Source organism: Leucoraja erinacea, chromosome 36, assembly GCF_028641065.1.
Source record: "Leucoraja erinacea ecotype New England chromosome 36, Leri_hhj_1, whole genome shotgun sequence".
NCBI lineage: Eukaryota > Metazoa > Chordata > Chondrichthyes > Rajiformes > Rajidae > Leucoraja > Leucoraja erinaceus.
The window spans coordinates 473,889-497,510 of NC_073412.1; the positions used below are offsets into that span (position 1 = coordinate 473,889).

The 23,622-nt window shown below is 53.0% G+C and overlaps 2 protein-coding genes across 2 annotated transcripts in view; one reads left to right on the plus strand and one right to left on the minus strand.

Moving 5' to 3' along the window:
• Positions 1–22,873, plus strand: part of LOC129713638 (neogenin-like) — a 106,421-nt gene extending 83,548 nt beyond the window's left edge. The window contains 20 exon segments of the mRNA XM_055662838.1: positions 3,899–4,047; positions 4,522–4,660; positions 4,752–4,801; positions 7,073–7,214; positions 7,963–8,073; positions 8,609–8,803; positions 9,058–9,153; positions 10,833–11,050; positions 11,671–11,809; positions 12,308–12,415; positions 12,859–13,053; positions 14,583–14,657; positions 14,883–15,030; positions 15,547–15,670; positions 15,673–15,784; positions 16,103–16,195; positions 17,746–17,895; positions 18,640–18,897; positions 20,328–20,464; positions 21,380–22,873. Coding sequence (XP_055518813.1) covers positions 3,899–4,047; positions 4,522–4,660; positions 4,752–4,801; positions 7,073–7,214; positions 7,963–8,073; positions 8,609–8,803; positions 9,058–9,153; positions 10,833–11,050; positions 11,671–11,809; positions 12,308–12,415; positions 12,859–13,053; positions 14,583–14,657; positions 14,883–15,030; positions 15,547–15,670; positions 15,673–15,784; positions 16,103–16,195; positions 17,746–17,895; positions 18,640–18,897; positions 20,328–20,464; positions 21,380–21,463 — 2,723 coding nt within the window. The 3' untranslated portion in view covers positions 21,464–22,873.
• The window catches only part of bbs4 (Bardet-Biedl syndrome 4), a 28,566-nt gene continuing 18,771 nt past the window's right edge, over positions 13,828–23,622 (minus strand). Inside the window, exon 18 of the mRNA XM_055662841.1 lies at positions 13,828–13,983. The gene's annotated coding sequence lies outside the window, so the exon portion shown is untranslated. The remainder of the gene's footprint in view (positions 13,984–23,622) is intronic.

Here is a 23,622-nt window from a genome sequence, read left to right on the forward strand (position 1 = left end):
ACCACTTTTATTTCTGCTCTTGCTTGAGATGCTTTGAATGTGTGGCAGGCTGTTTGAGTTCTGCCCTCACTCTATCTGTTGGTGCTGCCAGCCCGCGGTGAGGAAAGGGTTAATTGCTATTGAAGCAGCAGCCTGTACAGAGGTATTCCGTGTGATCACTTGGGTATAACAGCAGAGGCTGAGTGCCAGCAAGCAGCACAGCATTGCCAGCTGTATATCACACAGATTAGGATCAGGGCCACATTGTCGGCTCTCCCCTTGGTTGAACACACCCTCGCAGTTCCACTGCAGGATTGAGGACCCCATTCAAAGTGGACACGCACTGTTTGCACTCAGTCTGAAGAGAGAGATTGAGTTCTCCATCTCAGGGTTACCTTCACTGTGGTGATTGTGATCCAATCTTGAACTGCGAGATTGCGACACAGTTCGCCAAAGACCTGTGGGTGAACCTTCTGAATGTAAATGACCTGATTATGAGAACTGCAGATGCTGGTTTAAATCGAAGGTAGACACAAAATGCTGGAGTAACTCAGCAGTGCAGGTAGCCCATTCCTTCTCTCCAGAGATGCTGCCTGTCCCGCTGAGCTACTCCAGCTTTTTGTGTCTACCTTTGATGATGGGAAATGACCTGTGTCTGAAACAGTACTAGGCTCCTGGCTGTTACCAGCTCTTGGGAATTTTAATTTGTCAGGTAATCTTTTCAACATGTTTTAAACTATTTTTTGGAGATTCTACGATGCTTTCTCTGTACTTGTACATTATTGGAGTTGGATGTGTGTGTGGCTACTGGGCTGTCAGCACTTTGGGCATATGTGGGCACCTGACTAAAGGCCTCCAGCTCATCCAATCCATTGGGCAAACCTCCTCGTTCACCCACTTGGACATAGAACATGGAACAGGACAAAGGATCAGGCCCTTCAGTTCAGGATATCCGTGCTGGATGTGATGCAAAATAAACAAATCTCCTCTGTCGGCACACGACCTATATCCCACTATTCCCAGCATCTCCACTTAAACGCCACTATCGTATCCACCCCTGGCAGTAAGTATCTTCCAGGCACCCACCAATCTCTGTGTAAGAAAGATCTTGCCCTGCACATATCATTTCCACTTTCCCCCTCTCACCTTAAAGTTATTCCACAGGTGTTTGACATTGCTATCATGGGGAAAAACTCGAACTAGCCATCTTATTTATACCGTATAATTTCATATGCTTCTCGCAAATCTCCCCTCTGCCTGTTACTCCCCATTGTGACAAGATGCCAGCGACTGTTTCCTCTTGTCGGGTTGGTGGTGTGTTTGGAATGGCCAGGTGTGTGTGGCGCCAGGTGTGTGTGTGTGTGGGGCCAGGTGTGTGTGTGTGTGTGGGGCCAGGTGTGTGTGTGTGGGGGGGGGGCTCTGTGTGTGTGTGTGTGTTGGCTCTGGGGGTGTGTGTGTGTGGGGCTCTGTGTGTGTGTGTGTGTTGGCTCTGGGTGTGTGTGTGTGTGTGTGGGGCCAGGTGTGTGTGTGTGGGGTCAGGTGTGTGTGTGTGGTGTGGGGTCAGGTGTGTGTGTGTGTGTGTGGGGGGGCCAGGTGTGTGTGTGTGGGGTCAGGTGTGTGTGTGTGTGTGGTGATCAGGTGTGTGTGTGTGTGTGTGTGTGGGGCCAGGTGTGTGTGTGTGTGGGGTCAGGTGTGTGTGTGTGTGTGGGGTCAGGTGTGTGTGTGTGTGTGGGGGGGGGCCAGTGTGTGTGTGTGTGGGGCCAGGTGTGTGTGTGTGGGGTCAGGTGTGTGTGTGTGTGTGTGTGTGTGTGTGGGGCCAGGTGTGTGTGTGTGTGGGGTCAGGTGTGTGTGTGTGTGTGGGGTCAGGTGTGTGTGTGTGTGTGTGTGGGGTCAGGTGTGTGTGTGTGTGGGGTCAGGTGTGTGTGTGTGTGTGTGGGGCCAGGTGTGTGTGTGTGTGTGTGTGTGTGTGTGGGGCCAGGTGTGTGTGTGTGGGGTCAGGTGTGTGTGTGTGTGTGGGGTCAGGGTGTGTGTGTGTGTGTGGGTCAGGGGTGTGTGTGTGGGGCCAGGTGTGTGTGTGTGTGTGTGTGTGTGTGGGGCCAGGTGTGTGTGTGTGTGGGGTCAGGTGTGTGTGTGTGTGTGGGGTCAGGTGTGTGTGTGTGGGGTCAGGTGTGTGTGTGTGGGGCCAGGTGTGTGTGTGTGTGGGGTCAGGTGTGTGTGTGTGGGGTCTGTGTGTGTGTGTGTGTGTGGGGCCAGGTGTGTGTGTGTGTGTGTGGGGGGGGGCCAGGTGTGTGTGTGTGTGTGTGTGTGTGTGTGTGTGTGTGTGTGGGGCCAGGTGTGTGTGTGTGTGTGTGTGTGTGTGTGTGTGTGTGTGTGTGTGGGGCCAGTGTGTGTGTGGGGGGGGGCAGGTGTGTGTGTGTGTGTGTGGGGCAGGTGTGTGTGTGGGGGGGGCCAGGTGTGTGTGTGTGTGTGTGTGTGTGGGGCAGGGGTGTGTGTGGGGGGGGCCAGGTGTGTGTGTGTGTGTGTGTGTGGGGCTCTGTGTGTGGGTGTGTGTTTGTGTGTGGGCTCTCTGGCTGTGTGTGTGTGTGTGGGGGGGGGGCCAGGTGTGTGTGTGTGTGTGGGCGGGGGCCAGGTGTGTGCGGGCACTTTCCAAGGAAAGGTTGGCTGCAGGTGTGTGTTTGCAGCCGGCCGGCTTCGCCAGGCAGCAGCTGGGAGAGGTGAAACCTGGTGCTGCAGCACTAATGGAAAGAAATGGATGAATAAAGCAAACACCTGTCAGGCTTGTTTGAGTTGTTTTAGTTCTTTGCTTGCACTGCTAACCACCGTCAATTAAACATTGACTTCTTCCAGCTACATGTTCGCTGTGGACAATGCAATCTGTCGCTGGCCAGTCGGAGAGAGGTTCCTTTGTGCTCAGGCTGCCCTGCAGTGGGTGTTGCAACACTGATTGAGAGAAGCACGGGCCCTGGCAGCTCCCGTAGAGGCACTCTGATGGCCGGTGGGCCGTCGTGGAGCTCTCTATGGAAACAATAAAACTGTGCGGGGACAGACTCAAGCCTGCAGCCACTGCTTTAGCCAAGCTTGAGGTGGCAGCATTGGCGTTACACATGAAGTATAAGTTCATGTTCAGGACTGATAATGTCCTGGACAGCAGCGAGGATCAGAACGCCCCCCCCCCCCCCCCCCCCCCCCCCCCCTTGGTGCTAAGCCTTCTCCCCCACTCTCACTGTGTTCCTCAACCCCCAACCCACCCACATCCCCAGCTCTGCAACCTCCTCACTAGTTCCCTTCTTCACCCAGGGCCTCCTTACATCCTCTCTCTGACCAACCCATTCCTTGTTTCACTGTTGCCAGCTCCAGCCTCAGCACGTGCACCTTACGCAACTTTCCTGCAGACCGTTAAGTTGGAAGAATCATGTTACAGGGATTATTTCTTTCCATAATTTGATTTGGATTCTGAGCGCCATCCAGAGGGAATGTTACAATCAAGCCAAGTTTAGTGTTGCGCATGTGTTCATCAGATCGTTACTGAGTTTGCCGCGAGTGTCACTGAAGGGTGAAGTACACAGGTTTAATATCAGCAGCGTGATTTCTCTCAGCGTGTGCCGTGCTACTTACAGTCCGTGTTCATGGCCAGCATTAGTCTCCAGTGAGAGGGACACCACATGATGTATAAAACATCCCGGCTTGTATAGACAGTGACCTGCATTGTTAGAGATTATGCAAGTTCTATCGACAAGTACCCACTTTTGTTAACATAATGTCCTTCTCTCTCACTGGAGGGCACTGCCTGGGCATCAGCAAGGACCAGCCTGGTCAGCTGGTCACCCATGGTCCGTCATGACCGGGGGGCTACACCTGGTCACCTGGGCATGGGTTGACTGGGACAAACGTGTGAATGGGAACTTGCTTTGTTTTGCAGTCCAAGTGCCAGGAGCTGCCCAGAATCTGGTAGCACAAGCGAACTCTGCCACCTCGATCACTGTCATATGGCAGGAACCTCACTCTGACAACGGGCCCATCAACAACTACAAGCTCTACTACATGGAGAACGGGGCTGGCAGTGAGCAGGTGAGTTGGACACACCAGACACTGCTGCTGCTGCTGGAGTCTTCAGCAAAGAACAACCTGCTGGAGGAACTCAGCGGCTCAGGCAGGCGAGGTTCTAGGGCAGGAGCTTCATCAGAGTTCCTCCAGCACTTTGTTATTTGCCTAGTGAGTGGCGGGATGACCAATGGTAGCAGGGGCCTGATGGCAGAGAGTTCTCCCCTCCCGTGTTGAGTGGCCCTGGTCAGTTGTAGATCATCCCCACCAGCAGTTTATCCCTGGCCAGGGGCGGGACAGGGAGAGTGGGTGGGACAGCGACTGGGGCAGAGATGGGATATGGAGCAGGGGCTGGACAATAGCCTTTACCTACAGAGTCGACAGTGCCACTGGTCTCAATGGGACGGGCCGTTCTTTAACATCCTGGCTGCCAGGTGAAGCTTGGCGTAAGGTGAATAGAAAGCTGGACGGTTCAGATTGTCAACTGGCCTTTCCTTGCAGGATGTGGATGTGGGAGCTCTGTGGTACACCATGAATGGGCTGAAGAAGTTTACAGAGTACAGCTTCAGGGTGGTGGCGTACAACAAGCATGGTCCCGGCGTCTCCACAGAGGAGGTGGTGGCCACCACCTATTCAGGAGGTGAGTGTCATGCGTGTGCGTCTGTGTCACTGGCGTGTTGTCCCGTGTGGTATGCACTGACATTCTGTGACTGACCTGTCCTGTGTTCCAGCCCCCAGTGCACCCCCTCAGAACGTCACGCTGGAGGTCCGTAACTCCAAGGTGAGTGTCTCCCTCATCCTGCATGAGTTCACCAGCCTCCCAACGCTAGCTTGAATAATGCAGAGCCCAGTTAGAGAGCCAGTGGGGAGAGCAGGCGTACTGTGGGGCTGGAGGCATCTTCTGCTGGATGGTAGCTTCATTTATTCACAGCTTCATCTCTGACTTGCGAACGGTCTGCATTACAAACAGTTCACAGGAACACAGGGAGATGATAGTGACAATGATAGGGACAGGAACACTGGGAGAGGATAATGACACTGATAGGGACAGGAACACTGGGAGAGGAGAGTGACACTGATAGGGACAGGAACACTGGGAGAGGATAATGACACTGATAGGGACAGGAACACTGGGAGAGGAGAGTGACACTGATAGGGACAGGAACACTGGGAGAGGAGAGTGACAATTCAACGTGTGATGCATCTGTAACCCTCGATATTCTGAAGCAAAGTGGATCCAGCAAACTTGCAGTGTGTTGTGAGCGAATGCTTCAGGTTTTGCTTCTAGTTTAGTTTAGAGATACAGCGTGGAAACAAGCCCTTCGGCCCACTGGGTCTGCACCGACCAGCGATCCCCGCACGCTAACACTATCCTACGCCCACTAGGGACAATTTTTACATTTATAACAAGCCAATTAACCTACAAAGCTGCAACCAGAACTCCACACAAACTCCAGGTGCGGTCTCATCAATACCATACACAACTGCAGCAGGATATCCTTGTATCTTGTGCCCTGCCTGATGTAGGCAAGCGAGCCACATCTTCACCACCTTGCCCTTCACTCCCCCTTTCTTATTTTAGCATCCTCCCACTTGCCACACCTTCCAACTGGCTCTGCCAATCAGGCTTTACAAGTTGGTGTCTTACACGATAAACATTGGCCTTGGCTCAAATTCAGACTTTACCTTGTGCAATGTAGGACTAGTCTGTACATGACTGTTTTATAACTCATAGAATTATTACTTTGCCATTGTTCATCTTCTCCAGTGACAACTAAGTTCCTCCCTCCCTCCCTTTTGCCCCATTATTAGAATGTTTCACATCTACTGTGAGGACTAATCCATGTTGAATCTCTGCCACTTACTGCCCACCATTAATTCTCATGCATTGGCGGAGAAATGTTTACTTTGGCTGCTCTCGTTCTGTTCATATCCCTGGAGGAGGTTGTGGTGTCTGTATTTTATTTTCCACTTAACTCTTATTTTATCTTCACCCACTTTTAATGTTTTTACTCATCCTCACCTGTTTATTTTTAAATCTCCCGATTCAATGGCCTTGTACTAATCACAGTCAGACAGGAAGATGCCAGGTGTGTGGGGGCAAGGTGTGTGTGTGGGGCCAGGTGTGTGGGGCAAGGTGTGTGTGGGGTCAGGTGTGTGTGAGACAGGAGAAGCATCTAATCCTACCCTCCCCTGAACCTTCACTCTCGATTAACGAGGCACAGAAGTTGGTTGGGTCTCTGATCTTCGTGGCTGAGCAATGCCTTGGTTTTGGCTCTATTATTAAGCACTTATTTCTGATGTGATTAACGCTCCTAACTGTATTAGGCTCTCAAGTATTTACTGTGATGCTTGTATTCACTTAGGCCCTGAGAGAGGGAAGTTTATGTGTAATGAGGAGGGCTTGCAGCTCATAATATTCCTCTGGGGATTGAAGAGATAGAGATTTGTTTTCTGAATGGATTTCAGAGTTACTGTCCTTTGGGGCTGTGCAGGTTAGATCGATGACTAGTGGGAAGATGGCGGCTTCTCCACAGCTCAATTTCACTCTCTTCTTCAATAATGGCGGCTTAGCCCATTCACAGGGCATTTTAGGGGAAAGGTTTGGGAGACAGATGTGAAGGGGGGGGATGATCAGGGAGGGTGCTGGCAGTAAGATGCTGGGTCGAAATACACAAGGGAGCTGAGTGGAGGGAGCGCAGTGTTACATCGAATCGTTCTGGGGTGGGGTGTGGTAATGGGTAGATGTGAAGGTGGGGCAGTGGTCAGCTGGTGTGAGGTGGCGAGTGGTCAGCTGGCATGGTGCGGGGAGGGGTCAGCTGGCATGGTGCGGGGAGGGGTCAGCTGGCGTGGGGTGGCGAGTGGTCAGCTGGTGTGAGGTGGCGAGTGGTCAGCTGGCGTGGTGTGGGGAGGGGTCAGCTGGCATGGTGCGGGGAGTGGTCGAGTGGCTGGCATGGTGCGGGGAGGGGTCAGCTGGAGCGGGGAGGGGTCAGCTGGCGTGGGCTGGTATTGCTCTGCCTTCCGTTACTATCTGAAGCCTCTCTATCCCCAGAGCATCGTGGTACACTGGCAGCCTCCGCCCCCAGGGACACACAACGGCGTGATCACCGAGTACAACATTCGGTACAAAAAGGCCGGTCGCCGGGGGGAGACAGACTCCACGGGAGGGAACCAGCTCTCTCAGACTATCGATGGTGAGTACATGGGGATCTGGGCTGTTAGGGATATGTATAAATCACTTGGACATAATCTACATGAGTTTGCAGATGACACCAACACAGCGGGGCTGTGGACTCTTGACAATGGTGTCGAGGTGTACAGATCCGCTACTGAAATGGGCAGAAGAGTGGCAGATGGAGTTTTAGCCAAGCAAGTGAGAGGTGTTGCACTTCAGGAGGTCAAATATAAGTGGGAAATATACAATAAATGGTACAAACTATGTACAGGTAGATAAGAGATGACCGTGAGATATTTAGCAGGGACATTGTGGGCTGAAGGGCCTGTTCTTGTGCTGTACTGTTCTATGTTATAACATACAGGAGGGGGGGTGCACAGACTGAATGGCCCCTGACAAGGGACAGGGTTTTCTACAGCTCAGCAGGGGCCTCTGGTGGTGGCAGTGTGGAGCTGCAGGTCTTGAAGGAGCAGCTTCAAGAACTGAATATGAACCAACTCGAGACGAGGCTCATCGTTGGCCAGCCCAGCTCACACCCAGAGTCACCCAGCATTCACACTCAGCCCCCATGGTCTCACAATTAGAGTGTGTGTTTGTGGAGTGTGTGTGGGGTGTGTAGTGTGTGTGTGGGGTGTGTAGTGTGTGTGTGGGGGGTGTGTGTGTGTGGGGGGGTGTGGGTGTGTGTGTGTGTGGGGCGTGCAGTGTGTGGCTGTGTCCAGCCCCAGGGGGTCAGTGTGCGATGTTTAACCACTGTGTGTGTGTCACAGGGCTGGAGCGTAACACCGAGTACAGTTTCCGAGTGTCCGCGATCACCGTTAACGGCACGGGGCCATCATCAGACTGGGTGTCTGCCGAGACATTTGAAAGTGACCTGGACGGTAAGGAAAATGGAACGGTCATTCCTGTGTCTCCGCTCGTGTTACATTCTGTCAGAATGCCCATATTTCTGCAGCTATCCTTCATTGTTAGAGATACTTTGCCATTTCAAGTAACCAGTCACAGGCAGACCAAGTACAACATGAGCTCCTCTGTCCAGTCACTTCCTACATGTTTAGGTTTGGGTTTCGTTACGTGCGCCGAGGTACAGTGAAACGCTTTGTTGTGCAGGCGGTACAATCAAACCAAACCCAAGTACAATCGGTAGATGAAAGAGGTTGAGAGTTGTTCCCGGCATTGTAGCCCATCAGCTCCAGAGACCCCAACACACATGATCATCAAACGACATTGACACCAGTTTCAGTTCATCGGAAAAGTGCACCCTGTCATCAAGGGAAGGAACTGCAGATGCTGGTTTACATCCAAGATAGACACAAAGTGCTGGAGTAACTCAGTGGGACAGGCAGCATCTGTGAAGTGGGTGGGCAGGGGTGGAGAGTCTGCCCTGTGATGTACTGACCATTCCGTCCTTCACAGAGTCGCGGGTTCCGGACAAGCCCAGCTCTCTCCATGTGCGCCCTCTGGTCAACCACATCGTGGTGAGCTGGACCCCGCCTGAAGACCAGGACATCGTGGTGAGGGGTTACGCTATCGGTTACGGCATTGGCAGCCCCCATGCAGAGACCATCCGCGTTGACTACAAGCAGCGTTACTACTCCATTGAGAACCTGGGTAAGTGCCCGGACCCACCCTACTGGTTGAGGGGGGGGGAGACACGGTAGGGTGGGGGGCCTGGATGGAAGGGAGCATGGGCTGCGGTCTAAGGGTGGGGTGGGGGTGGGGTGGATGATTGGGGTGGGGGGGCCTGGGTGGGGGGGTGGGTGGGTGGGGTGGGTGGGGTGGGTGGGGGGTGGGATGTGGGTGGGTTCTGGGCTAAGGGGCTAATGGCTGGGCTCCAGGGACTCAGCATTGCATTTCTCTTCCAGAGCCCAACTCTCACTATGTGATCACACTGAAGGCCTACAACAAGGTCGGAGAGGGCATCCCCCTGTACGAGAGTACGGCCACCAGACCACTAACCGGTAACAGCACATGATTCTACATGTCTACATCACACCCTGCCCACCTTGCCAATGTTCCTCTCAGGCTGCTTGCTCCTTTATAACTAACTCAGTGTTGGCTGCTGCGCCTGTTGTCTGCTGGAGTAGTGGGTGGTGTGTGTAGAGGCTGATGCTGCTTCTGCTGCTGGTGACCTCTGATTCACTGACGAGGCTGCCCCTTCTCTCCAGCGCGGTGAGGACTGACGTGAACAGTGGGCCGGCTTCCCATGTGTGTTCTCCTGGGGTGTGATTGCAGCTTCCCCTTCTTCACCCCACACACTCAGTACCCCGGCAGCTAGCCACAGGTGTGGATGTGTCTGGGGTCAGTGTGACCCTACCCGTATGGCCCTGTCTGCACCCACGCTCACCGCCCTCCTGGGGATTTCTAGTACCTCAGGGGGGATTGCTGTGCCAGGCCAGTAATATTGTCACCCTGTCTGATAGCCAGCATCTCCCTGAATTATCACAGTAAGCTAATATTCCCAGTCTGTTTATCAATAGTATATTTATAATCACCTGCTCACTCCTTGTTCCCCTTCACACTGCCCACAGAGACAGGAGGCAGAGGGTTGGGACAGGACGTGGGGAGAAAGGGGAGTTGTGGAAAGAGGGCAGAGGTAACCAGGGTGACCAGAGTGTCAGTGACGGCCATCAGTGGAGATCAGGGTCTAAATCTCGACCGTGATGTGAGCTCTTCCTGCAATGTCACCCAGTGCCCATGGGCCTTTGTGGTCCCAGTGTCCAGGGTATTGGACGTATGACCTGCTGGCTGTTGACTGTCTGGCTGATTCAGTCGTTGCATTAGAGTGTGTGCTCTGTGTTTGGGCCCGCGACCGTTCCAGTTGTTGGCTGTGTGAGTGTGTTGGGTGTGTGAGTGTGAGTGTTGGGTGTGTGAGTGTGTGAGTGTGTGTGGGTGTGTGTGTGTGTGTGTGAGTGTGTGTGTGTGCGTGTGTTGTGTGTGTAGGTGTGTGTGTGTGTGTTGGGATGTGTGTGTGTGTGTGTGTGTGTGTGTGAGTGTGGGTGTGTGTGAGATTGGGTGTGTGTGTGTGTGTGTGTGAGTGTTGGGTGTGTGAGTGAGTGCTGGGTGTGGGTGTTGGGATATGTGAGTGTGTTGGGTGTGTGTGTGAGTGTGAGTGTTGGGTGTGAGTGAGTGTGAGTGTGTTGGGTGTGTGAGTGTGTTCGGTGTGGGGGTGTGAGTGTGTTGGGGTGTAGGTGTGGGTGTGTGGGTGTTGGGTGTGTGAGTGTGGGGATGTGTGAGTGTGTTGGGTGTGTGAGTGTTGGGTGTGAGTGAGTGCTGGGTGTGGGTGTTGGGATGTGTGAGTGTGTTGGGTGTGTGAGTGTGTTGGGTGTGTGGGTGTGAGTGTTGGGTGTGAGTGTTGGGTGTGTGAGTGTGTTGGGTGTGGGGGTGTGAGTGTGTTGTGGACACTAGTGGGGTGCTAGGTGGATGAAGCTGTCCTTTGACAGATGAGCGGTTTGTCATGTCTGTATGTGGATCTCTTGCTCTAACCCGTAACTCTGTCTTTCTTTGTTTCTCCTCCACTTCATGCTCCTGCTTCACTGCTTTCCCCACCTCGTTCTGCCCACTCTGCCCCCTCAATTCACCATTTACTTTTCCCACAAACATTGTTTAATTTATCCCTCAAATCCTTTTGACCCTTCAGATGTTTATTTATTTGATCTTTTCAATAATCCATACACTCCAGTACCAGACCCCAGCCCCATGATGCCCCCGGTCGGTGTACAGGCCACTGTGTTGACCCACGACACTATCCGTGTTACCTGGGCAGACAGCTCGCTGCCCAAGAACCAGAAGATTACCGACTCCCGCTTCTACACCGTGCGCTGGAAAACCAACTACCCCGCCAACACCAAGTACAAGGTGGGCTGCACACCCCCCCCCCCCCCCCCCCCCCCGCCTGCCTCCCACATCTATGCAGGGTGTGGGGGGGGGGGGGGGGGGGGGGAGGGGTGGGTGGGGTAGGTGGGTGTGGGGTGGTTATGGTGGGCTGTGAGGGGTGTGGGGGGGGGTGGGGTAGGGATGGATGTGGGGGGGGGGGGTGGGGGATGGGGTGGGGGGGGGGGGGGGGGGGGTGGGGGTAGGGATGGATGTGGGGGGGGTGGGGGGGGGGGAGGGGGGGGGGGGGGGGGGGGGGGGGGGGGGTGGGGGGGGGTGGGGGGGTGAGGGTGGGTTGGGGGTGAGGGGGTGGGGCAGGGATGGATGTGGGGGGAGGGGGGGGTGAGGGGGTGGGGCAGGGATGGGGGGGTGGGGGGGGGGGGGGGGTGGGGGGGGGTGTGTGGGGCAGGGGTGGGTATGGTGGGCTGTGAGGGGGGTGGGGGAGTTACAGGGTTGTTTTGGGGTAAGGGTAGGTGGTGTGGAGGGTGGGTGTATTTGGGGGTGGGTGAGGGTGGGGGACTCTGCCCTGTGAGGGGCTGAGTACCTGTTAAATATGTTCAGTGTTCACCCTGTGCCCTGACACTGTAAACATGGCTGCTTCCCAGACGGCAGACACCAACACACTGAGCTACATTGTCTCGGGCCTGAAGCCCAACACTCTCTACGAGTTTTCTGTGAAGGTGACGAAGGGTCGGAGGTCGAGCACCTGGAGCATGACGGCACACGGGACCACGTTTGAAACGGGTACGGTCCATCAAACACCACGGGGATCAGTGATAGACTAACGTGTTGTAGCTGCCGCACCAGCACTGTCCCCAGGGGGCGGTGTGTGTGGGGCGGTGTGTGTGGGTACGTGTCCCCAGGGGGCGGTGTGTGTGGGTACGTGTCTCCAGGGGGTGACCGCTCCATTGGGCAGCCCCGCTCTGTCCACTCTGCCCATCTAGCCCAGCCCATGTCCTACTAACCCACCTCCCACTGCCACGCTCACTACACCACCCTCCACCCCATTGCTGTGGAGAGCCGACTGCAAACTAGAGGAGCAGCATCCACACTGTTTACAGCTCAATGGTGTGAACATTCAGTAATGTGGTGTGGTGCTGTGTCGTGCAGTGGGACGGCAGGTTATGGTGAGCCTACCAAAGGCAGTAATTGCCAGCTTCACCATCTCCCATGAATCGCGGCACCTCCGTCCACGTGACAGTAATAAACCAGAGTGCCCCTCATTTCCCTGCCTTTCCGCAGTGCCCACATCTCCCCCCAAGGATCTGACCGTGGTCAGCAAGGAGGGCAAGCCCAGAACCATCATCGTCAACTGGCAGCCACCGTCAGAGGCCAACGGCAAGATAACAGGTACTGGGTAGGCTGCACTGGGGCCGGGGCAGGCTGCACTGGGGCCGGGACAGGCAACACTGGGGCCGGGACAGGCAACACTGGGGCCGGGACAGGCAACACTGGGGCCGGGACAGGCAACACTGGGGCCGGGACAGGGTCACTGCGAGCCGGGGCTGCGGGGCTGATGCTCATCTGTAACTGCGGTGGATAAACAGGGTCAGCTGTGGGTCAGGAAGTGGCCGGAAGAGACCGGTGGGGTCAGGGCACGGGTAGCAGACGGGTGGGGGGCTACTGGTCGTGTCGAGGATGCAGGCTTGTACCCACAGAGGGGCAAGTGGTCAGGGATGTGCGCTCTTGTGTCGAGGAGCTGTGCATGGCGTAAGGTCGGTGATGGAGCGTGGTTTGGCCGTGCCTGTGAATCGGTGGAGTATTGTCTGAGCCGTCTCTCTCTCTCTCCACAGGCTACATCATCTACTATAGCACGGACATCAATGCCGAGATCCATGACTGGGTGATAGAGCCGGTGGTTGGGGACAGACTCACTCACCAGATCCAGGACCTAACGCTCGACACCACCTACTACTTCAAGATCCAGGCCCGCAACTCCAAGGGCATGGGCCCGCTGTCCGAGTTTGTGCAGTTCCGTACGCCGAAAGGTGAGGGGCCACTTAGTGATGCAGCGTGGCTGCAGCAGGAGGCCAGTGGGCAGCAGCAGGGGGCGGTGGACAGTAGCTGGGGCCAGTGGACAGGGGCCAGTGGGCCGCAGCAGGGGCCAGTGGACAGTAGCTGGGGCCAGTGGACAGTAGCTGGGGCCAGTGGACAGGGGACCATGGCAGCAGCAGGGGGCCAGTAGCCTGTGGGCCGAGCATCAAAAATGTGTCTAGAAACCCATTTTCGTGACCCACGTCACGGAACTACACTAAATATTTCACAGATTTAGATGAAATATTATTGAGACGGAAGTCATAACTCGTCAGTGCCGAAAGTTGCACATTAATTAATTAAACTAATTAGAAAATGAGATTGGGAAAGTAAGCGCCATCTAGTGGCCAATACCCATATTGAATAGAATAGAATAGTTTCTTTATTGTCATTGTAACATGAACCATGTACAACGAAATTTAAAAATGTCAGCCAGTCAGTGCACCATTCAAACATTTCTAAAAGCTAACGATACATGCAAGATAAAATATTAAAAGATAAACAACTAAAATAAATATCATGAAAATAGCACGCATAAACACCCAACCCTCTATCCTTCTGTCGATTTCACAGTGTACCACAGTCCCTTAGTATGTATCGCCGTCCCTTAGTAGTATTGGCTGTGTGGACTGTCGCACTGTCATTCACCAGCACGCCATTTTCATAAGTGATTCACTCATTGTTTAAATAATTTGACCAAATAAACAGTGAAACGATAGGCATTAAAATAAATCTTTATATAATCATTTATTTCCCCAATTTATTTGTTTACATTACATCTGATCTTCATCTGAATATTCTTCATCACATTCCAAGTCTTTTGATAAGTTTTGATAAGTCCATTGATAAGTTAGTTCAAGTTCAAGTGGAGGGTCAGGCAGAGGCTACAAAAAAAAACATCTCATAGTCATTAAGTCTGCATGGACTTCAATTCATAACATTTCATCCTCTTCTTAATGTTAATGAGAATAACACTGTTACTACCATAGATAAATTAGTTCAAGTTCACATACACCAATTAATTTCTACATAAACATCAGCCATTTCTGACCATTTCTCACTCCAATGGAAGCCTATAAAGTGCAAAGAATATTCCTCCGTTTTTCTCCCGTGATCGGGGCCTGGAAACAGCCACTACAGACGGCCCTATGTACAGATTTAGAAAGGAGATGAGAAGGAACTGCTCTGTGGTTTGGAGACCGGGAGCTGGCCAAGGATGGTCACGTTTGTTCTTCCTTCCCACACCTGACTATTGCACAAATACCCAGTGAACCAACAGTGCCATTCAGCAAGGAAGTGGGCAGCAGGAGCGCTGGCACCCGGCTGGTGCTGGAACACCGACCCTGGCCAATGGTGCCTGGGGCAAGTTTGTCCGTTCCTCACTCTGCCCCCGTCTGTGTGCCGGGGTGGTGTAGTTCGTTGTCCCAGTGCATCCTGCCTGTCTGTCTCTGTGTGTGTTCACCCATCTCTGTCTCTTAAACAGCACCAGGATCTGGCAAACTCGGCAAACACCCGCCATCCATGGACTTGGGCACCGACACGAGGCACTCCATCGGTGGTGAGTAGCAGTGACCTTCTCTCCCCCTGGACCCAGCCCCCTCCCCACTCGCACAGCCCCTCTCAACCCACACTGCCCCCTCTCCCCAGTGACCTCATGACCTCACGACCTCCAGTGACCTCACGATTTCCAGTGACCTTGCATCCCTCGGTGACCTCACGACCCCGCTGTGACCCCCGTCCTGTAATCCTGCCCCTCCCTTCACGGCCGATGTTTCGCCCACAGGTCACAACAGCCCCCACGGCAGCCCCACCTCCACCCTGGACAGTAACATCATGCTGATCATCATCATCTCTGTCGGCGTCTTCACCATCATCATGGTGGTCATCATCGCCTTCATCTGCACCCGCAGGACCAACTACCAGCAGAAGAAGTGAGTCGGTGGGGGTGGGGATGGGGTGGGCATGCGGTGGGATGGGGTTGGGGTGGGGTGGGATGGTGTGGGCATGTGGTGGGTGGGGGTGGGGTGGGGTGGGATGGGGTTGGGGTGGGGTGGGCATATGGTGGGTGGGGGTGGGGTTTGGGGGTGGGCGCGCGGTGGGATGGGGTGGGGTGGGATGGGGGTGGGGGTGGGGTGGGTGGGGATGGGGGGTGGGGGTGGGGTGGGTGGGGATGGGGGTGGGGTGGGATGGGGGTGGGGTGGGATGGGGTGGGGTGGGCATATGGTGGTTTGGGGGTGGGATGGGGTTGGGATGGGGTGGGCATGTGGCGGTGGGATGGGGTTGGGATGGGGTGTGCTGGGCATGTGGAGATGGGGTTGGGGTGGGCATGCGGTGGGTGGAGGTGGGGGGTGGGCATGTGGTGGGCAGGCGGTGCGATGGGGTTGGGGTGGGTACCGTACATAAGCTCGCGGCCTCCTGCACTCACTCCAGCTGACCCTCCCCTGCAGGAAACGAGCTGCTTGTAAAGCTGCCAATGGATCCCACAAGTACAAAGGCAACTCGAAGGATGTGAAGCCCCCAGACCTGTGGATCCATCACGAACGTCTGGAGCTGAAGCCGATCGACAAGTCCCCCCCGATCCCAACCCCGTCATGACCGACACCCCCCCCATTCCCCGCAATTCCCAGGACATCAGCCCCGCGGACAACGTGGACAAAGACCACACGCGCAGGAACTCTTACCTGGGTCAGTCGCGGCCACGTGACCCCTCTCCCCCACCCACGGGTGACAGACGGGTCTGTGGGTGCCGGGTGGACCCGGGTCAGGGGGGTGGGTGTGTGGGTGGGTGTGTGGGTGGGTGGGTGCGTGGAGGGAGGGTGTTGGGTGGGTGTGGGTGGGTGGGTGGTGTGAGGGTGGGTGCGTGGGTGTGTGGGTGGGTGGGTGCGTGGGAGGGTGTTTGGGTGGGTGTGTGGGTGGGTGGGTGAGTGGGTGGGTGGTGTCTGTGCCGGCTCTGCCCGGTTGTACTGGATGGAGTTGTGGGGTGACGGCTGCTTGTGTCCACAGGCCGGGGTCAGGAAGATGGCGTCTCATCTATGAGCAGTCGGCGGGGACTGCGACCCAAGATCATGATGCCCTTCGATGCTCAGCCTCCACAGCGTATGTCTGCTGCTCCTGCCCACCCCAGGGTGATGTTCATGTAGAACGGGCGGGCGGGCGGTGAGGGTCTGTGCCCACAGAGCCAGAGGGTCACCCACCATGACCCCTCCCGGACCCATGACCCCTATGTAACCAGTCAGTGCCTCCCTGACGCACGACCCCCTCCCTGACCCACGACCCCTATGTAACCAGTCAGTGTCTCCCTGACGCACGACCCCTCGCTGACCCACGACCCCTCCCTGACCCATGACCCCTCTCTGACGCACGACCCCTCGCTGACCCACAGAATCCTTCCTGACCCATGGTCTCGGTGGAAACCCCCTCTCCTTCCCCAACGTCAGGTAATCCAGGAGGGCAGCACCACTCACACCCCCCACATAGTCCGTCTCCACAAATCCATTCATTCCAAAATCCCCCGTAGTTGTAAATCTGTTCAGTGAAATCGAAAGAAATAGATCATTGATGCCAAATATTTCAGGGCAAAATTCACTGGAAAGTTTCCAACATATTAGGTGAATTTCTAGCACATTATTTAAAATCCAGACTCAGGTTTCATTAACATTGTGGAGGTATAATTGATGATAGGACATTGACCAGACGGTGCTGCTGCCGTCTGCCCCCTCTGTCACTGATCACGGGCGAACTTTACTGAAACGTGTTCGGATAACTAAAGATCGTGCTGTCAGCTGTTTAAATCCATTTTGTCTGTGGCTTCTGTTGGCTGATAAGCTGCAAACTCCATTCCAGCCGTGCGTGTTGTGTGTGCGCGTGTGTGTGCGTGTTGTGTGTGCGTGTTGTGTGTGCGTGCGTGTTGTGTGCGCGTGTGTGTGTGGATGTTGTGTGTGCGCGTGTGTGTGCGTGTTGTGTGTGGCTGAGATTTAAAACGTCTTCAAATAATGACGGTGGTGAAGGAGATGACAACAAGCCTCAGTGTGGGGGAAGAAAGGCAGCCTGCAGCAAGCGGTCTGGACAGTGAGGACCCTGGGTGGTGTTGTAGAGCAGAGGGATCTAGGAGTGCATGTCCATAGTTCCCAGAAGGTGGAGTCGCAGGTAGAGAGCGTGGGCAAATAGGCTTTTGGCATATTGGCCTTCATCAGCCAGAGTGTTGAGTATAGAACATGGGAGGTCATGTTGCAGTTGTATAAGGCGCTGGTGAGGCCGCATTTACAGTATCATAGAAACATATTGTGGTCAGTTCTGGGCATTGTATTATAGGAAAGATGTTGTCTAGCTGAAAATGCCCAGCTTGACAACATCACCACAGACGTGGGCCACAGACGTGGGTCCCTGGTATTTATGGAAATAGAGATTTAGTTCTGAGCAAGGGGAGAGGCAGACAGGGCTTTGGTGTAAGGACAGGTGGAGTGATGGGGAATGAGCTGGGCACCAACAGGTCTGTAGGCACTGTGGGCATGGGATTGGAACAGTGATGTGTGTGTGTGTGGGGTGTGGATGCTGCTTTGACTGTGTCTGGGGCAGTGGGTGGGGAGTCTGGATCGCTGCAGTCAGCTCTGTGTATGAAGTGCTCTCTGTGTTATGTTCATTCACAGCTGTGATTAGTGCCCATCCCATCCATTCACTCGACAACCCTCATCATCATCACCACTGTGACGGGCCTTCCTCCCCAACCCGCAGCTACCTCCGCCACCAGATGGCCACCCGCCCACTCGCCTCTTCATTAGACAGGGCCAATTCCACAGGTGAGACCTGGCAACGCAAGCTCAGCCGCAGCTATGGGAACCCTGGGAACATTTCACCACGCGGCTGAACACAGCGTTGGCCTTTAAACTCTGAGGGGCTACCGCGCTTGGCTAGTGTTTGTGGAGCAGAGGGAACGGTGGGGAGAGGAGGGGAGGAGGCAGTAGATAGTAAACAGACAGGAGGAGAGGGGAGAGATTGAGACCACAGGCAGGGAGAGATGGTGTTGTGACTCCAATCCGAGGAAGGATCGGGTGGGTCACTGTTAGTGCAGCTCGAGTGTTCAATGATCGAGGGTAATACGAGCAAAAAATGGAGTCATTAGTGCGACAGTTTATTGGGAAACGTCTGGACCAGGGAGAGAGAGCGATGTCAACAGAACAAGAGGAGGGAGTGTGCGTGGGGTGCAGTGTGGGACCACTGGGTGGGCTGTACGGATACAAGGATGGCAGAGTGGGGCACTGGGCTGGGAGTGAGGGTCTCACCCGTATACCCGGCTGGGACAGTCACACAACCTCCTTTTGAAACTTTGGTTCTGCTTTGGGTTTTCTGGATTAAATTGTTGCTGACTGACAAACGGTGGTTTAGTTGAAAGGTTTCAGTGTACAGGCATGGCAGCTGTGCTGAGCTGCTCATTGGAAGGTTCAGAAAGATGAGCTCTGCTCTCCCAGTTACAGGTGGAGCTGAGGATTGTGGACGGCTTGGCTTGTGTCTGGAGTGCTGACCTTTGACACTTTGTGTTCCAGAATCAGTACGGAACACCCCGAACAGCGACATGTCACCGGCACTGAGCTCACAGACTCACACCGTGGACAGCCTGGAGACAGACGTGCCAAGCGTCACCTACCTGCCCGGCTCACAGGACGAGGACTCTAACCGCAGCGTCCCCACTGCCCACGTCCGCCCCTCACACCCTCTCAAGAGCTTTGCGGTCATCGCCATCCCTCCGGCCAGCACCGGCTACGAGGCAGCCTCGTCCAGCACACCACTGTTGGCCCAGGCGGGTGAGTGAGGGGAGAGTCAGTGGCACTGGCACCGTTTCTGGGCCCCACAGCCATCGGGCCGCGAGTGGGATGGGCAGCAGACGTTCTAAACCCTCGCTAACCCTCGCAGTGGGTGGAGCTGCTGCCTCACAGCTCCAGTGACCTCCAATGCTGTCTGTGTGGTGTTTGCACGTTCTCTCTGTGAGCTCCGATTTCCTCCCACATCTCAAAGACGAGCGGACTGATTGGAGAATTTAGCCGCTGTAATTTGCTGCCAGTGTGTGGGTGAGGGGTGGAATGTGATTAGTGGCCAGCACAGACTTTGTGGGCCGAACGTTCACTGCCTTATCCTCAATAACAAGGCTGGGTCACCTATAATGTAACAATAAATTAAATTAAAATACTTTTTAGTTTAGAGATACAGCGTGGAAATAAGCCCTTGTGCCCACCGATTCCTCACCGACTAGCGATCATCTGGTCACTAGTTCTACCCTGAGCATCAGGGACAATTATCCAACTAACCTCCACATCTTCGGAATTTGGGAGGAAACCGGAGCACCTGGAGAAAACCCACACGGTCACAGGGGAAACATACAAACTCCACACAGACAACACCTGTAGTCAGGATTGAACCCGGGTCGCTGGCGCAGTTAGGCAGCAACTCTACCGCTGCGCTACCGAGTTGCCATCTTATCATGGGCTCATGGACTAGACTGACTCATGCCTAGTGAGTTTGTCTAGACTGGGCAGGTGTGAACAGGCCTCTCACTTGTTAAGAATGTCCCAATCTACCTCATTGCAGCCTAGTGCTTGTTTTATCTGCCCTTTGTGACTAAGACTATGGTCTGCTCTACTTATTCTTCTCTTTGCACAACCTTTTATAGTCAAGTTTGATGTGATTTGAATAGAGAGAAAGCAAAACAAGGTTTTTCGCTAAATTGGTACAATAATAAATCACTGCCCAGTCCATCATCGGCTCTGACCTCCCCACCATCGAAGGGATCTATCGCAGTCACTGCCTTAAAAAGGCTGCCAACATCATCAAGGACCCACACCATCCTGGCCACTCACTCATCTCTCCGCTGCCATCAGGTAGAAGGTACAGGAGCCTGACATCTGGTACATCCAGGTTCAGGAACAGCTTTTTCCCCACAGCCATCAGGCTATTAAACTCACCATCAAACAAACTGAACTATAACAGCCTATTGCACTATATCTGTTTATTGATGTGTATATATGTGGTCTATGCTATATAGACACTGAACTGTTCTGTATTTATGCCTACAATGTTCTGTTGTGCTGCAGCAAGCAAGAATTTCATTGTCCTATCTGGGACACGCGACAATAAACTCTCTTGACTTGACAATATCAATATTGGTTTATGGAATGTGAAGATTATCTAATGTTGGAGGGAAGTTGTGCTAAAGCTGTGACATGGTGTTCCATTGCAGGGGCCAATCCTCAGGTTCATTCAGTGAAGACGGCATCCATAGGCACATTGGGTCGTAGCCGATCCCCGATGGCTGTCACCGTGCCCAGTGCCCCAGATGTGGCTGAATCTGCCAAGATGCTGGAAGACTCCGACACTGTAGGTTTGCTGTTGGCTCCTCGCCTCTGCTCTGTCTCTGCTCTTCCCTTCCTTAGTGTCCATGCACTCCATTTAACACCACACCTCACCGGATCAAACTTTCACCTTTATTTTCAGGTGTTGGTGTTCATCGATCTTGCTCAATCCACTCAAACATCTCACCTTTAAAAAAATATTTAAATGCTTTTTCTTATTCCTATAACAAGCCTTTCACTTTCACTCCCATTTCTTGATCGCTGGCATTGGTGAATACATCAGCGTTCCCCCGAGCCTGTTTCACCGTTCAGTCAGTGCCCTGTGATGTCACCTCCCAATAGACCCCCCCCCCCCCCACCACCACCAACCTGAAGAGCTTTATCCCTTACACAAACCTTACCCTGACGCTGTGCCTCTCCAGACTATAGAAGTGAGCCGGTGGAGGCCATTGATGTTGTTCTGCCATTGAACAATGGCTGATCTTCCGTCCCAAGAGGGAGAAACCTCTCAGTCCCTTCCTTGATCTCGTGCTTCAGTGATTTGTGTAGGCTTGTTCCACCCCTACACTGGGGAGTCATGGGGATTCCCCTCAATCATCACCATCACTGATTGAATCTCACTCGGATCCTGAGCTGATTCAGAGTCCCTGAAGTGGTTGGTGATTTCCAATCAGGGAGTGGAGATGAGGCAATCACAGCTTCTGATTCTCTGGGCCAATGCCTGGACACCACTCACAGGTCTGTCCCTGTGAGAGACCCTCACTCATCCTTTAACACAATCTGAAGAAGGGTTTCGGCCCGAAATGTTGCCTATTTCCTTCGCTTCATAGATGCTGCTGCAGCCGCTGAGTTTCTCCAGCTTTTTTGTGTAACCTTTAACACAACCTGTTCCCTTAGATGGTCTTAGCCTGAGACAATAATCTGTTGCGTCTTTTTGCAGAACTACAGCCCAGATGAGCTGAATGAAGAAATGGCGCACCTCACGGGCTTAATGAAGGACCTCAACGTTATCACCACAGCATAGATCGGAGTTCCATCAGTCACTCAAACTGAACCCGGAGCGGGTGTGCGCAAGTACACAAGACTCCCGGAGGGCCGACTGCAACATGACGTCATGTGTTAAGTCTCGTGGGAAATGCCTTTGTCATAATTTCAGTCCAGTGGATCCAGACTTGTGGATGTCATGCAAATCCAATCAAGGGCTTGGAATCTGATGAGCCTAGACTCTGATGGACCCCTGCTGGTTTGGAAATGTACTGCAGGTACCGATATAGTGTTGGACATTCGATATCGTCTATTTACTGCGTGTTTACGTTGTTGGTGTTATAAAGAGAATGTTGAATTGTTACTTTGGCATCCAGATGTGACATTTGACCGCCTCACCATCAGCTGGTGTAAGATGCTTCAATAACATGGCCATTTCCTGCTTCCTACGCATCGCACTCGGACTGCAATAAAACTGCCACCGTATCCGCACTCATCACTGTGATCTGTCAGCAATCCCTGCTGGACTTGGCAAGTTCGCTGATTAAAGCACAATTAGAAAGATGCAACCAGCACAATCTATCCACAAGGAGGCTCGGCAAGACTCAAAGCACATTGGTTTAAGCAAACGTGTGCAGCAACTGACATTTTATATGAAGACTGTCTTTATGTATTCTACTGGAGAATCATTTAGCCATAAGGAGAAAGATAAGCTCGCCCTACCCTGGGGTATGCTTGCACGATCTTTATTAAACCTATCAGTCAGTTTTGATTATATAGCCAGCATTAAACCCTCAAATCCAGTTTGAGTTCCTGCCCTCATTAATTGTGTTGTGGGTAGGTTTCAGTGGACTGGGCTGAACTGGTCCCAGGTATATGGATCTCAAACCAATCCCATCAATCTGCTTCTGATGAGGTTATATGTTAAACCATATATGGGTTCAGTTACAGGAAGCTCTCTCCATCTCATTCTCCCCATATCATTGTACTTGCTTCTACAGTCATGGTTTTACTATGTTTGTGAATATTGCTTCCTATGTACATCTCCATGAATGTTAATATAACTGTTTAAGGAAATTTATTGTAATGAATATAACTGAACGAAGCTGTTGTGAACGTTTAGAGAACATGCCCCTGTTGTAGGCAGTCAGATCTGTTTTGCACTTTTTCCATCTTTTACAAAGAACCTTTTTCTTTCTGGCCTGTGTTCAGAATTGGGAAACCTCTGGTGTACTTCTGTAGTGTCTTCATTAGCAAAAGCAACTTCTGTTTCCACGGACACCGAAGGTGCAGATTGTTTATTAATCAAGATTGTAGAAATGATGCAAACTACTGTAGTTTTATGTACAAAGAACTTTGCTAGTAGCATACTTAGTGGCTTTTTTTAAACTTCATGTTCTAATGTAATATTGGAATTCCAATACATTTTGTATTCAACCATTAGGAAGAAGTGTGAGTGTAGACATTTATTTGTGGTCTACATTGCCACCAGGTATATGATGATTCAGGCATCATTGTCAGCCATTAGCTTGGTTCACAGCTTGAGGGGTGACCAGGTTCAACAGCTTTCTGCTTGCAGAACGGTGAAGTTTGCTAGGATGAGGATGGGAAGATGCAGCCAGCTGTTGGTGGGGTTTAGGGGGTGAGTGACTTCACGATGATGCCCAATTGGAGCTAGGACAGAGGTAGGCACAGGAAAGCTGGAGGCTCACACCACAAACTGGTTTGAGGATGTCTCAACTTAATCAAAGACAGAAGTTAAGAGAACAGTTGCTCCTACTCAATGAGCTGGACTATAGCCAGAGCCGACAAACCCAATGTGCTGCCCATCCGACCATCTCAATTAAACACAGAAAACCATTGAACGGCCTTCCGTTAAACCATCAGAAGTGGAAATGTTGTGGATGAATGAGCTCTCTCAGGACGGCCTTTGTGAAAGGTACATTGCCAGACGGGAGTTTCCTCACCATATCAGTGGCAGCAGACTGGGTCACACTGGGTCAAATGATCGTTTGATTTTCAGGACACTTACTTTCATCGTACATTTGTAATTCAGCTGTTTGTGTCTGGACTGAGGCTATGGAGCTGGGACATCCTGATGTCTGTGTCACTCGGTGGCACAGTCAGCAATACCTTCCATGAGTTTGCTGATGATTGGGATAAGAGAGTAACTAGTGTTTTGGACGGGGCTATCTTTTA